The 16307-nt window shown below is 36.7% G+C and overlaps 1 protein-coding gene across 3 annotated transcripts in view; it reads right to left on the bottom strand.

Annotated features, from left to right (window-relative positions):
* NALCN (sodium leak channel, non-selective) overlaps positions 1-16307 on the bottom strand; it is a 232194-nt gene that overhangs the window by 210318 nt on the left and 5569 nt on the right. For 2 of the 3 annotated variants that reach the window (XM_074562155.1, XM_074562147.1), the window contains 2 exons: positions 11981-12135; positions 9449-9631 (listed from right to left, as the gene is read on the bottom strand). In XM_074562155.1, coding sequence (XP_074418256.1) covers positions 9449-9631; positions 11981-12088 — 291 coding nt within the window. In that variant the 5' untranslated portion in view covers positions 12089-12135. Of the gene's footprint in view, positions 1-9448; positions 9632-11980; positions 12136-15910; positions 15931-16307 lie in introns of those variants that run through there. The other variant, XM_074562164.1, reaches the window with a different exon arrangement.

Raw genomic sequence — 16307 nt, 5'->3', positions numbered from 1 at the left:
TGGATATAAACACTGTTTGCTATGAAATAATATTTAAAGCTATCAATCACAGCTGCCAACACCAAAGAACTCCAGTATTTTTTAAGTTAAATTTTAAGACAATTTGAAATAATATACTTTTTCCCAACACAGAATAGCACGGGGTCTGCACTACACACCTAGGTTTCCAACAGCATTATATATAGTACAGAACTGTAATCTTTTAATATAAATATGTAAAAAAAATTTTCATAGGGACAAATAATTTTCACCTTATAATCTGAAGAACTAGAATTGAAGGGGAAACTCCTATCTTAAATCAACAGGGTCTTTTTTCATGTTTGCTCTGTGAGCTTTTCACTACCACAGGGAAGTAGTTTTCTCTTTCTATTTTTTCCCCTCACATAATTACACTCCATTTAATCAAAGCATCTTGTCATTTTCTTATCCTTGCCACTGATTCTGCTGGTTATGCCCTTGCCCTCCAGGTCAAGGTTCTTGCTCCTGTTTGTGATTTGTAAATCCTGAGACTGAGCTTTCACCACTAGGCATCAGGAGCACATGAGAGCATGCTGACACAGGATGACAGGAGCCACATATTATGTTTTACTACCTGACCTTTGAAAACAACACAACTTCCTGATCCTTAACTCATTTATACACCATGGGCTATACAGCATATCATTTCGGTCACTTCAGAATTTCCATCTTCTGTTTTCAGTCTGTAACATAGCAGAAACTTCCTTGGAAAAGTTACTAAAAGCTGCTAAGCCAGCTGACAGTGTTTCACCACAATTCAATTACTATTTCCATGATTTATAAGAAGGATTAAACTAATTGTGTGATTTCTCCATTCCTGTTAGCTGAAGGTGGAATGTTTAACAGTAAAAGTACTGAAAAGAAGGCAAAACAGACACTTGTAATAAGCTATAGTAAACAACAGATCTGTAATACATAAAACAAACTTCTGAATTAGGATGATTATGGAAGAAACTCATTTAAGCATAAATGGGTTAATGCCATAAGCGCTACAGGAGGAGCTGTCATACAGATGTATACTTTCTGTAGTGCTCACTGTCCACTGACAACAAATCTGTAAGTAACGAGTTAGAGTAATCACTCACTGTGAGATACCTAAAGGCTAGGTGTCATCATCCAGCCTAGGTGCTTTAAGATTCCCTTTTAGTCAATGAAGAAAAACTGGCCAGAGAAATTACCTTTTGGAAGAGCCTACTTTAGACACAAACAACTAATTACAGACAATTGCAGACCCTCAAATTAGCGCTGATGAATCCCAGTAAAAGTATTTCTATTTAAACCCAAAAATCTATATAGTGCAAGCAAAGATAAAAAAGCTTCCGTATATGCAAACGGCCATCAGCTGCCACTGGAAACAGCTGCAGACCCCAGTTTATCATGGCAACCAGAGCATTTCATTACAGCATGAAAAGCCTGTCTCCACCTCCAGAGAACTGCATGTAGAGAGTTAATCCCATACGGCTCAGGTAAGGCTCCAGCCTGCGCCATCCTCAACTCCCTCCTCTTGAGAAGACAAATAGCAACTACAGCAACCGAAGCACCTATAAGAAAAAACGAGGAGCAAAATGTGCTCTCCGCACACGGCTAATGCTGCTTGGGAACACCCTCTAGAAGGCCACCGATTTCAATTAACTAGCCTTTAGCAGGGGACAGAAGCAAAGGAAACGGCTCCCATCTATCTGTGACTGCGTCGGTAGAAGATTAAGCTTTGTTTCAGTTCCCGCATGAATTCACCGAGAGTGCTGAAAGCTACTGGTGCAACCATTCACTGTAGCCCCTTGCAGGAGTACTGAAGTCAGCGACCAGCGCTCAGTGCTACTGAAACAAAGTCTGACAAAGCCCCTCACAACTACTTCAGTTAGTACAAAAGTTTTACTGTGAATGTAATTGATTTAGCAATGGGGGAAATGTCAAGGACCATATTTCTGACTTTCTGTAATCTCCTTCATTAGCTGACGTGTCACAACTGCACAGTGAAAACAAAGATATTTCTATTAAATTCAGTGCACTACTTGTGCTATATAAAAAATTTTCTAATTTTCAGCATGACAATACTAAAATAAGTGTCAACTAGGCTTTTTTAACAGACAGGAGAAAGAACTCTCACACTTTTTATTTTAGTGTTACTCTTTTAACAAAGGAACAGGATAAACCATGCGTCTTTTTCACAACATGATTTCAATGTAGGTTTTCTAATACCATCATGACTGTGATTAGAAGCCGCAATGAGGATGCAGGATAATGAAGATAATTTCAAATATCCTCACAGTATCCACAGAGTGAAATGATATCTATTCATCTCTCATTCCCTAAAGGCTGAATTTTCACCTGAGATATCTGTTACTTGGTTCCTTTTGTTGTCGTGAACACGAATTCTTTCACATCATGGACACAGTTTCCTGAAAGTTTCTCAGATTTTGGCACATTTTACTCTTTGGTTATTTTATTTTATATAATGCCACCAGTGCCATTGTATCTAATACAAGCAATTTACCTGGAATATTTCTCTATCTCCTTATTCCACCTCCTAATACAAAAGCTGAAAGTAAAAACTTCTAATAAAGATAACGTACCTTTAAAGTAAGGTATCCTTACCTTGCTCATACCCATGTGAGATGACTTTCAGAAGATACCTTATTAGAAAGCAGAAGATAATTTTTAAAGGAAATACAAAGCCCTTTCATCACAGGTTAGGCTCCCTGCAATCTTTCAGACGTCTGCTGCTCATCTGTTTCAGGCTTGACAGTTACCTTTCTTTCTCTAATTTCACCCCACCTCCTTTTTTCAATGAGGAGATCATTTTGGAAACTTTCCTTGAATCAATGAACAGACCTATGTCAAGCACATGTAGTCATGTTCAGAAGTGACATATGAGTGGGCACGTAAATGTGAGCTTTGATTCTGAGGGACCGTGAGTCTTGCCAGTTGGGTTACGAGTTGACTCGTGAACTATTTCAACAGACACAAACATTAGTCCATTCATGGTGCTCTCAGAAGCCTGCCAATCAATCAGTAAGTTATGCAGTAGACATAAACTGCATGTAATTGGCAGACCAATTTAAATCTTATTCATGATACAGTGAAGAAGATTGATCTGCTTTCATTTAAACAGACTTAGAACTTCCTTGATGCAGCTGATTATAGCAGAGCTCTTTCTGACCAAGGAGCCTGAGACGTGAAAGAAATCAGAACCAAAGAGTCACCAAACTCTATTCACATCCTGGGAAATAAAGATCGTGTAAACAAATCTAGGATCAATTGAAGAAAGTGGAATTCTGAACTAAAGAGATCATAAAAATACTAACGTCAAATTGAATTCAGTAACTTGCACTAAATTTATTATATTTAATACATCAGTACATGGTGTAGTACTGTGGTGGCCAAAATTGCATTTATTTCTTAGAAGGCTGTATATTCATTCACAGAACCAATGAACTATATTATGGTTGCACACAATGTTAAACTTTTAGATTCTTTATAGAAATATAAATCACCAGTAGCAGGCAGTAAAATCAAGATCATTTCAGCTAAATGTGGAAGTTCCAGTTTAATGATCTCAATGAATCAGATGTTAGTCACTTACCTAGACTTTGCCTGTGTCTGCAAATCTTCATACTCCATATTCTGGCAAGCATCTTATTATATGTTTCCTGATAAACTCCAAGTAACCCAGAGTATTTCTGACCTAATAAAATATTACTTAGAGCATAAAAAAGTGATTGCCAAAGAAGTAAATTTATTCTGTGAGAGGTTAGTTGATAACAAACCCATCACTGTTCCCTGTACCAACATAAAAGCGATACCTTACTTCTGCTAAATCTCTGATTCTACGCTGCATTATTCAGCCACCCTGGTACCAGCGGGGCTTTGTGTTTCACGATACTATGATTCAGCCTCTATCTGCTGAACAGATATACCCTAAGTATAGCTAGGGAAAACATTACACCATGAAGATGATCTAAGTTAATGCATTTCCATCTTACATGAGAGAATAAAAAATAAAATTAAACTAAGCAATCTCTTGAAACACCCCTGAAGAATTATTGGACATTACATTTGGACTGAGAGACTTTTAAGTCCATGACAGTATGGTTACTGTTCGTGCTCTCTTGTCAACAATAATTAAAAATAGAAATTTGGTTTCATACAATTAAAAATTCCTGTTCCTAAAATTTGTGTCAACGCATAGCCTTTTCCCACATACTATGTTTTGATGCTCTAACTAGTCAAGCAGTCTCCTAGCCTTTAAACTTACTTTCAACCACCCCTGAAGTAAAGCTGTACTTTATATATGTTTGTAGGTCTAAGACAAAGAAATAAGATGTATGTGGTAATGTTAAGAGAAGCTCATTCACCATTTTATTAAAATGGCCTTTTTTATTTTACATACTCCACAGCTTTTTTAATGTGTAGAAAGTCTGTGAAATTTACTATTAATCTTTTTAATTTTTTTTCAACTACATTGAAAGAAATCAGGATTTTTAATGTCTAAAACATCAGGTCTTTTTAAGTTGTGTCTGTAACAAAATTTAGTAGACATCTGCTAACATGCTTCATAAGTTATTCCTACAAAAATATTGATGTGGCTAAATCACGTCATCCATTAATTCATGTGCTATCCTGAGAACAGAATTTGTAATGCTTTGAAATCATTAAATGTGTGAGCTACATAGAAAGGTTGCAGAGAAAATACATAACTATGAAAACTCGCATATCTAGGAATCCAATACTTTTTAAAAATAATATTAAAATATTGCTGTACTTATTACAGCATATTTTCATGACTGAAATCCATATTCAAAATTCTTTGCTCATAAAACCCTAATAGATTAAATGTAAATCAAAATAGTAAGCCATAAGAGTTTCTCTTATAACTACTTGAATAACTTGCTCGATGAAATAATTAACAACTTTTAATGGCATCAAACTATTCAGTTGGAGGCCAGGTAGTATTCATTAAAGTTATTCTCTAGTCAGTGATGTTATATATTTACTGACTTTATCTATTTGAAATAGATTTAATACTGTGTACACAGTATTTTCCTGAGCTACTCTATCATTTCACAGTAAGTGCTAGCACAGACCATCATTCTTCAATTTAGAAGACAGTTTATTACAAGCATAAAAACATGTTGTAAGAAACAACTGATTCTGTCTAATTCTCTATTTCTCTCTCATATAAAACCCCACAAAGCATTGCAAGTTGTCTTACTGTAGTGTACATATATTTTATATAATGCGGACAGACAACATTAGGTAGACCATTCTAGAATTTTTTATTTAAAAAGACTTCAGTCAGTAAGAAATTATAGCCTGTTATTTCATTACCGGAGATGAGTTCAAGGTAAAGACGGACACCTTATTAGGACTAGTTCACTTGTTCATGACAAGTAACAAGAGCCTGCAATACCAAAACCTGTAATACGATTATCATACTTTCAGTGCTTTCTTCCCAGGTAGTGCCTATATATGAATATAATCCATTAGACTGCACATTTATACCCATTTCAATTCTTCCAGAGGAGTCAATCTATCATAACACCTATTAGAAGCAAACATTGTATGACAGCAATAATAAGGAATATCAATATAATGTTTTGAAAACAAAACGACCTACACCCCTGTAGTAGATATATCCCATACTGTGATCTTCTGGTTTCTTTAATATGTGTATTTTGTGCTCCTTGCCAAAACACGTCAGTGGCTACTTTCTTTGTAGGTGGTGGATATCAATATGAGCAGTGCCCTTGAAATGCAAAGAGTCCTCTGTGTCGATTGCCTTTGCAAATGGAACACCCAACAAACACCACTCACAAGGCACAGGCAGCCCAAATTTTGATTAGATTTTACTAGCACAGCAACAACTATTCGGAAGGAAACGTGAGTAAAAAAAGGTACAATCTCACAGCAATGTTTCAGTTTAACTTTCCTTCCAGGATAACAAAATACTTGCATGGATGTATCACCGTATTTTGTCACTGAGCTTACACAAGGGAAGCTTTTTACAGACAAAAGGCTAGGATTTTCAGAAACTACTTTTCTTTTCTAAAGCCCCTGGGAACCAAAGGAAGAAAATTTGTCATTTGTCCTCAGAAGGTGTTAATTAGACATGACTTAACATTTTCAAAATCTTCTTAGCTCAGCTATACTTACATTGTTATTAATTGGGACTTAAGTGGATGGTGCCTACCTTCTCCATAAATTAGATTTCTCTCTGGACTACAATTTTGCATTAATCATGGTTCAAAAGTTTATTAGCATGTCAATCCCTAAGGCATTTACAGAAATACTGATTTATGGTAAAGTTCAGTAGAACCATATGGCAATATATTCAACGATCCTACGTCCACAAAGTCTTGAATGCACTTAAATTAGGACTACAGTTCATAAACAAATTTCCTTATACAAAGATGTTTCATATACAAACATCTTTAATAAATGCTAATAGGTTTCTAAACAGTGACATATTTTACTGTGATTGCCACTATCTTTGGAAGTCCATGGATCACTGTGTTCTTGGCAGAGTTATAATAGTCAAACAATATTTTCCCTAGAATCCAAAGAGTAAGTCAAATATTTCACTAAAAAAGGATTATTCATTGACTAGCAGTCAAAGAAACAATTTGATAACATATTCAAAAAGCTCTGATTTAACATCTGAAAAAGGCTAATCCAGTTCTAACATTTTTTTATGAAAGCTGCTATACATGGCACAAGCCCATATCCTTTTCCTACAGTTCTATCTTACTCATGTGAGTAATGTGTAGGCACCAGGTTCAGTGAAGCCACCCTTCCCCTTTACTCAGCAATTGTGAGACCACATCCACAAGCCTAATTTTGAGCTGCGTGTAGTTCTGGGCTCCTACAGGGAGGACACAGACTTAATGGAGCAAGCAGAGGGCCGACAAAAAGCTCAGACGGTGGAGCATAAAACGTAGAAGGAAAGAGTGAGAGACATGGCTCTGCTCAGCCTTCAGAAGGTGGCAAAGGGGAGACCTTGTTGCTACCTACAACTACCTAATTGGAGGATACAGTGAAGATGAAGACAAACTTTTACTGGAAGTGCATAGTGGTAAGACAGGACACAAGTTGGAACACGGAACATTCCGATTAAACATTAGGAAAAAAAGTTTTTTCATGAGGTTGGTCAAGCACTGGAACAGCTATCTAGAGACCCTGTCGAATCTTCATCCTTGGAGGAGTCTGAGATTCACCTGGACAACCCAAGCCAGAGGCAACCTCATCTAACTGGACCTCTTTGGGCAGCAGGTCAGACTAGATGACCTCTGGAGGTCCCTTCCGATCTAAGTTATTCTATGACTCCATGAATAGCACCAATTAAAGCACTTTATTTTACTGTAACTATTCACTGATGAATGCTACAAGACATTAAGCTGTAAGCAAATCCTCAGTTGTTAAAATAACAACAAATGCAGCCATTTTCTACTTAGACTATCGTTGCATAACAGTGGTTATGTCTAATCTATTCTACTGTCTTTAGAGTAAAATGTCAGTGTGCAAACGAAATAATCCCTGTTGTCATCTATAAATGTATTACATGAATTATGGCAATGGAACCAACTCCAGAGAGCTACTCATTCTGTACGGACAGACTCATCAGACACGCTTCAAAGATAAGTTCATCATATGATGATCAAAGATAAATTCACCTATGAGAAGTGGCTGAGGACTCTGGGTCTGTCTAGTTTGGAGGAGGCTGAGGGGTGACTTCATTGCTCTCTGCAGCTTCCTGAGGAGGGAAATTGGAGAGGGAGGTGCGGACCTCTTCTCCCTGGGATCCAGTGATAAGACATGTGGGAACGGTTTAAAGCCGCACCAAGAGAGGTTTAGACTGGACATTAGGAAGCATTTCTTTACCAAGAGAGTGATCACACACTGGAACAGGCTTCCTAGTTTAAGAGGAAAACCTTAAAAACACAACTTAAAAACACACATTAACTTTTGGTCAGCCCTGAAGTGTCCAGGCAGTTGGACTAGACAATCAATGTAGGTCCCTTGCAACTGTCCCTTCCAACTATTCTAGTCTATTCTAGTCTATTCTAGTCTAGTCTAGTCTAGTCTCGTCTCGTCTATATTCACAAACCCACAAATTTAAACAGCACAGTGAAAGATGATTAGAATACGCAGCAACATATTATTCATAGTCCCTAGGTTCAACTGTGAACGAAGATGGTATTTCCACACACAAAAGCTGAGAAATCAAGCTTGATACAAAAGTCAGCCTGTTGGCCTCCCCTCCCTCTCTCTGCATTAATATCCAGGTGCCCATTTCTTTGCAAAGTCTGTACTGGCTGTAACAGTAACTTGTTCTTCCCACGCTGTTCAAATGTGCATGCTGGTCATCAATTCCCCATTCAGGACCCTGTGTCCTCATCTTCACATGCTTAATGGACACCTCTCAATAAGAAAATACAGGTAGTGGCCCGTAACAGCACTTCACAAAGGACTACTTTGGCCTTACGGAACATATGCAGATTTTTCTCAAAATCATCTTATTTCGGAAAATTTTCTTAATATTAGTATTGATGAGACTTTATTTCTTACTATTAATATTTATTAAGTATGACAACATAATAGCTTCATTTGGCAGTGAACAAAAAACTGCAAACTCAGAACAAACTGAAGACCTAAGTACAACTTCAGATGTCTCTGGAGTCACTAGACCTTTCCAAGAGTGAAAGGGAAGGATAACACACTGATGATCTGTTCTGTGCAATAGTGACATAGTTGTATCGTCAATAAGGTCTGCAGATGGATTTTCTATATGTAAGCTGGATTTGTATCTTTTTATAGAAGACTGGAAACAATCAGTAAAATAATGCTACAAAATAATGATTGCTGGAAAATCCTGCAGTTTTACATTCTCCAGTATCATATCTACTTACACAAATTAGTCCAGCAACAACAGTAAACATATGATAACGGAAGTATTTGTTTACCTATGTGCATTATATTACGGAAAAAAAATCAGTAAAGCAAGATAACTTTCTCATTTAGCTCACAGTAAGACATATGTTCTTATTTAAATAAAGTAACCACACAACACATCCAGCCTTCTGAAATGAAAATCAAAGTTCTAAGTCCATATATGGATCTCTAGACATTTACAATATATATGTATGTAACTTATTTTTCCTTTCATTCTTCATATTAATACAATGAAACTACCTATTTCCTTAGCAGGAAACCATTATTATGAATGTTGCTGTTATATTTGGGGGGTATTAAACGTGCAGTACAGCTGCACCTTTGTCAATCTGTCTTTTCAGTTTATATGCAATGGTGTTGCACGCAGTTAAAAACATCGAAGCAAAAAGAGCTGAGAAGTTAAAAAAGAAAGATCAACTGTCACCAGCATATATTCAGATAATTTTCTTAAGCACATGTAGAATACTGTTTAAATGCTTACCTTAACTATCCCACGAATATGCATTTTTGCTATCATCTCTGCAGTGTAAAGAAACATCAATAGAGTATCAAGAGCAAATGTCACATATTGGAGAGGTGGATAATGCTCAAAGGTCTTTGGAGTGTTCATACAAACAGAAATAACACTGATGATGGCACAGATTCGCAGTAAAGAGTGCACCCACTGAAAAAAAAAACAAGACAATGGGAGATTGCTTTGATGTTCAAAAAAAGCTCAAATATTGAGCCTCCACAACTTGTACTGGCACTTTTTGTAAACACGCATTTGCATTTTTCTTTTACATCATGACCCACATATTAAAGTTCTTAATCCAAAACTAAGTCCTTCTGACTTTATTTTGAGATATACACACACACACACACACACATATATGTGTATATACACATATATAATTTTATTAGTTAATTTGGGAGGTTCTATAATTCAGAAACCAAGAATTAATAGCCAGGAAACTGAGAATTAGGATTCTATCATTTCTACTTTGCAGCTTTTGTAATCCCATTTCTTTTAAAATGGCAACTTGTCACATTTATGTGCAGACAATATGTAGAATCAGTTGATGTTACAAATTGGGCGAATACATTAAATGAAAATATCTGTGGAAAATTTTAGTTCTGCATTTAGATGAACTGATTTTTCAATCAGGTTACAATTCCAAAAATTATGTAAGAGGCATGAGGATTAAAAGCATCCTTCCATTTATGAAAAGAATAAATATAAAAGAGACCACGTCACAGAAAGCTACTTCTTAATATCAGGATTCAGTTTTGTTCCAAACAAGTTTTGTTGCTATATGAGAACAGTTCCTTTCTCTGACTACATAGGTCTCGGTCTCACTAAAATCATTATTAATAAAGCTGATACTCAGTGCCAGTCACAGCGAGAGGTCTAACACAGGTCTATTTCTAAGTAGAATGTATCAACACAGGGGCTTAAGGTTGGATTTTTTTTTCTTTTAAATCAAAACACCATTGAAACATCTTAAAGCCAGACAAGTGAAATGAATCAGTTGGTAAGGTTGTATCTATCAAAACAAGAAGTAAAAGAAGACACTTCAGCAAGAAAAAAATAATCCAAACAAAAAGCACTGAAGTAAAGTGTATTTACAGAAATTTTTCATCTGAGGAAAAATTCCACGCTCATTTATACCACCTCAGACCTTTTGATATCAAGAAGACTTAAGAACGCTCACCTAATTTAATGCTCACTGTACGCTCACCTAAGTGTAATGATATTTGACCTGAAGTGAATAGCTCTATCATTTGCTTACTCTAAGCCCAAATTAATAATTTGGAAGTGGAAGGCACCTGATGAACGATCTCTTATGTCTTATTAATACCCACTTTGTTTTAAATCTTGTTTCAACTGAAAAATTTAACATTAATATTAAAGTGTGGCTGATACAAAAAATGTTGTCTGCCACAGTAAAATGTTGATATTATACATGCTAAGCAATATACAACTAGTCCATCAGCATGACAAGAAAAAAATTATTCCATCAAAAAGTCATGTACAGTGTGCTCAAAAACATAGGTAAATAACTCAATATATATTTCTGCAACGACATTTTGAGCTTATTACAGCAGTCAGTATGTAAATTCTATTTAAGATTACTTTGCACGAATTAATACCCGGGTGTTGTCTTGTAAATGATTTAGGTGTTAAAACTCAGCAGCAAAGCTGAGGGGATCTAGCATCCATACCACAATGGGATGGCAGTTCCATTAAATGAATGTAATGCTAACAACGTGTATTATTTCAGAATATTTGACTTTTACAAGGTAAAAATTCATACACTTTAAGAAAATGCGAAAATGCCTTTTCTGCAAAAGTATGAATCATTCAAAATACAGACATCTTGGATGCACGACTGCTGAATAAACAATTTCATCATGATAAACATATTTACATGGTAAAGGCTTTTTCTTAATACTGCACATTCTATTAATAAGTCCACTCCCAAAGAAGCTGTCCCTAGTTTCAAGCTGCCAGACACTTTTACTCCTTTCTATTGCTTAAGGCAGGTTGTAGCTTAAATGATACCAGAAAAAATGTGAGCTGTACTTCAAAATAACCAGTCAAAATACACTTTTATATTAGTAAGTGATGTAAAAGGAGACTGGAAAGTCAAAAGTGATGACTGCTGGCTACTATTTTGGCAACGTTCCTTTTGACATCCTTTTCAAAAGCTCATTTTACGAACTTAACTTCTAATTTCAATAAACACGTTAAGAACCAGAGACACTGAAACGATGGCTGTTCAAAAACAATCAGTAGATGAACTGGTTGGCAAACACTATTTGATCATCCTCATCAGTCTGCAACAACCAAAAGAAACATTTTTTATTTAGTTTTGGACTTTTTGAAAAAAACAAACTGGTAGATTAGCAACTGTAGCTCAATACTTGTTTCTGACAAACACCTATTTCAGGATCTTTTGTGGAATTCATGTTTCAACAATACAAGCCACATTTAACTTAAAATTAGTAACTACAGAAAACAGATACCTACTGGTTTGTTAATCCACAGAATATCTGCATTGTCTGACAAAGATTCATCAGGACCGAAATCTGTAACTGGCTGGGCTTCCACCCTTGAACTTTGTTTCCTTTTTAGCATCCTGAAGTTAGCTTTTGTTATCTATAATCATGAAACCTCCAAACCTCCTTGGGGAGAAAAAAAAAGAGAAGACATTAATTCACTAAAACCATTTTATAATGCATTTTGAACAGTTTTATAAATAACCTAAAGCGGTTTTATTTTCATGCAAACTGCTTTTGTACTTACTGATTAACAGGATCTTCATTTTATTAAAAAGCTTTGCCTATATAAATCACTGACATGACTCTTGTTAGTTTACAAAAATTTACATAAAGGTACGCGATGCAAACAATTGGCAGAAAAATTTGCAATATGGAAAGAATGCTATTGCTGTGAACTTAAACCTAGAGTAATCATTGGATGGATTTGACCTGGAGCCATTTAATTTTATAGTGACATTTCCATTTATTACACTAGGCTAAGATAAAGCCCAACAAGCCAAAGGCAAACAGGCGATGTTAAGCAGCCAACAGATGTTAATGTTCTTTACTGAAATCAGAAAAGCCTTTTGCTATATACTACTATTAACATGTATTTTTCTATCACTTTTTTTTTATGTTAGCAATTATCTATCCAACAGCCATTTAGTTGGCTCTCTCCGGGGCTTGTGTTGGCACATGGAAACTCTGAGGAAAATGTGTTGTTTCCACAAGGTCAGGCCAAGTCTGGACATTCTTGTGTGGATGGCACAGACTGAGCCTTCTATAAGCTCAGCGATGTGAGACACAACTAGCAGATACACCACAAGAGCGGAAGGCTAGAATTTACTATTGATTTTCCCAAAGACACACTCCAAGGAGGAACAGTCTGCCCAGCTGGGAGCACAGGACATGCACCAGAGCTGTCATTCATGAAATACAATCCCTTAGGGATTATTTTTCAGGAAAGTGAAGGAGAAGGGGAAAGGTAGGTCCTGGGACCTTGTTCTGCACCTTTACTCTGGGTCAAGTGTGGTTTGTAGGTGACAGTAAACTTTTGAAAAGTTTGTCAAAGCTAGTATAAAATACAATCATAGAATGGTTTTGGTTGGAAGGGACCTTTAAAGATATCTACTCCCCTCCCCCTACCATAGGGAGGGACATCTTTCACTAGATCAGGTTGCTGAAAGCCCCGTCCAACCTGTCCTTGAACACTCTCAATGATGGGGCATCCTCAACTTCTCTGGGCAGCCTGTTCCAGTATCTCACCACTCCCATCATAAAAAAATTTTTGCTTATGTCCAATCTAAATCTTTCAGTTTAAAACTGTTGCTCCCTTGTCATGTCACTACAGGCCCTGGTAATTACAGGCCCAAGTACCACAGTGATGACTGCAACATGAATGCAAGAAACACTGTCCTCAATTAGCTGGCGGCTCAGGACTGCAGAAGTGCCCACATACTGGGTCTCAGTCGGCCTTTTCATCACACAGGCTGCTGCTTCATGTCCAAACCCTATGCAGCTATACATCCTTGGCTGTCTCTTCTTTTAGCTATTATGGCAAACACAACCTATTAATTTTCTTCCAAGTCCCTCAGAGTCTACTCCTACTTGGTTCAGATTCAAGAGGTCAGCTCCTATCTCTGTAATTCCCTTGCTACATTTTCAGGAGGGTTCTTCTGTGGTTTCTCCCATGGTGTCTCTCCATACATGATGAACTCCCTACCTGAGCTCCTTGCAAGCTTCTACAAACTTTTTCCAGTACCTTGTTTTGTATCTGTCATTAAAATAAAACTCCTGATCATGATGTTAGTATGACCTTGTGTTTTCTTGCCTATACGCACCTATCTCGTATCTCCTGTCTAATATTTAAAAACCAAGTCTATACCATTGGTCTGTCTTTTTATAGACCATAAAGCAACAGGGTCACGGTCTTGGACTGATGGTCCCAGCTGGAGGAGCTGACATTATGCAATAATTGATTTTTTAAAATAAACAGAAATTATATAAAGGCACCAAATATGGGACAACTTCTGACACCTTTGTGTTGGTCAGTCACAGCAAGCTTCGCACAAGTGAAACTGCTAAGCTGTCACTAAAAATATCCAAATGTTTTAAAAGGAACATTATAAATTAATAGTCTTTCTCTAACAAATGAAGACCAAAATAATATCCATACAAGTTGTATGTTCTCTTAATCCTCATGCTCAAGCTTCTTTCCAACTTCTTTCTTATAACTGAATTCACCACTTCCTCCTCTTAGCAATTTTTCCTACTTTCTCCTATTTATTTCTAAGCCTAATGTATTGACCTATTTTCTCTGCTTGGACCAAAGCATAACTAGAAACGCTTGAAGCCTCAGAGATGTTGGTGTACTTTTTGAGGTCGTGAAGCCTTGAAATGGCTACATTTAGCACAGTGATAAGAAATTTACTGCAATGTCTTGGGAGCTGCATATCTTAAGAACTTAGGGGAAAAAAAAGAAGGCACTTTCTAAAATGTTTCTTGCAAATATGTTCTATTGGAAACTGTTACTCAAAACCTAATCAGTGAATTAGCAAAATAATAATTTTATCTTTACTGTTTCTGGTAATGGCTATGACAGTACTCCTAGTAAACTCTTAAGAAAACATGTACCAATAAATAGAGGTCAGTAAGATAAGTACAATCAATAAATATGAGAAAAGGCTCAGGATATGAAACACTGACAAGCCATTACTGATTTTTTTTTAATAAATGACACTCTAAATAACAAGCTATGGCCATTTGGGGAAGAAAGTACATAATTACTAACTGCCTATTAGAGAGGCTCTGTTATTTTTATGCTTTTCTCTGTAGTGCTTATTTATACATCTGATGTGTAGGAAGATTAACCATATCCTTCTAATGAAACTCCCATTTACGCTGTTACCCAGTGCCTCTTTTTTTTTTTTTTTAATTTATTCTGACACAGAAAATATCATGAACTTCAGATGTCCATAATGGATTCAGTTCATGTACTTAAACGTTGTGACTAAAGAGATCAGAATTCTTATTTTTAAGAGGAGGCCCTGAATAAACAGATCGCCGTGTATATAAATCCAATGGAAGGGAGGAAATGTTTATGGAATATAAGAACTAGCTTGTTTACTTACTTGAAATGAGCAGAAAAGCCCACAAAAAAATGCAGAAAAAAGACCAGAAGCCAAGAATCTTCTGGAAATGGTCTTTAGCAAGATTATTCAAAGTATAGCACAATAGCTCTCAAGCTTTTATGCAATTTTTTGTTGTTCTCACTACTTTTATTTTTCCAGGGAACACACAGGCTCTTACATGCGTCTCTTCTGTAGAGCAACTCAAAACCCGCTGCAGCCTCGGGACTCTGCCATGTGTGTAAAGAATTTTAACTCTTGGATTACAATCGCTTTTGCACCTGTTTCTGCAAGGGGGAACCAGCTGAAAGATAAAGAGGAGGAAAGGAGCTGTGCACCGACTCCTTACAGCGTGTGACACGCAGTGAGCGCCACACCAAGCTGTGCTAATGGGGAGGCTGCAGTCCTCCCCAACCCCAACTACAAACCCACTCCTGCAGTTCCCACATTGATTCCGACACACATCATTAAGTCTTTCTTTGATCACAACCTGTTATTAACATGAAAAGCTTAATACACTCTCTAGGATATATTTCTAGCTCCAGAGTTTTTAAGAAATATTGGGTGCAGGCAAGGAGAGGTTTTGAGAGACGAAAATATCACAGAGTTTTGGGGCTATTTCCACTACACATTTCTTTGCAGTATTTTCTTTACAGTAGTAATGAAAATCCACAGCGCAGGTATCAACTTTCTCTGGGAGGAATGCAGTGTCTCTGCTTTTAAATCTCTCCTCTATTTTTAGAAGCAAAGACAAAAGACAAAGGAAGAAAACTAAAAAGAAAATTACTCACACTCTGAGCCCCTTCAGATCCTTTTGGTCAGCCTTTTCTATCCCTCTCTCTCCCTGAACTTGCACATATGTTCAGCAACCGCTACACTGTCTAAAACCCCCACCAACCACTAAATTTGCAGCTTCTGATGAAACTGAAGTATAATACCGCAATAGCTGGAGAAGTTAAGACCCACTGTGCACTTGGGAAAAAAAATCTGAAGAAGGTCTAATCCCAGTTTGTGATATCCACGCTAACTACAAGACACTCCTGATGATGGAAGGTTGCACTTCCTACAAAAATCAAAAGACAAATTTAAAAAAGCGGCTGATCTTACACATCAAAAGCTGAGAAATCTGTGTCTCATTTATAAACCAAGCTCACCGTTTACAGCATAATCTGCTCAAGAAATCTCTAT

The sequence above is a fragment of the Larus michahellis genome, chromosome 1 (assembly GCF_964199755.1).
Source record: "Larus michahellis chromosome 1, bLarMic1.1, whole genome shotgun sequence".
NCBI lineage: Eukaryota > Metazoa > Chordata > Aves > Charadriiformes > Laridae > Larus > Larus michahellis.
This window is presented reverse-complemented; position numbering and strand designations above follow the sequence as displayed.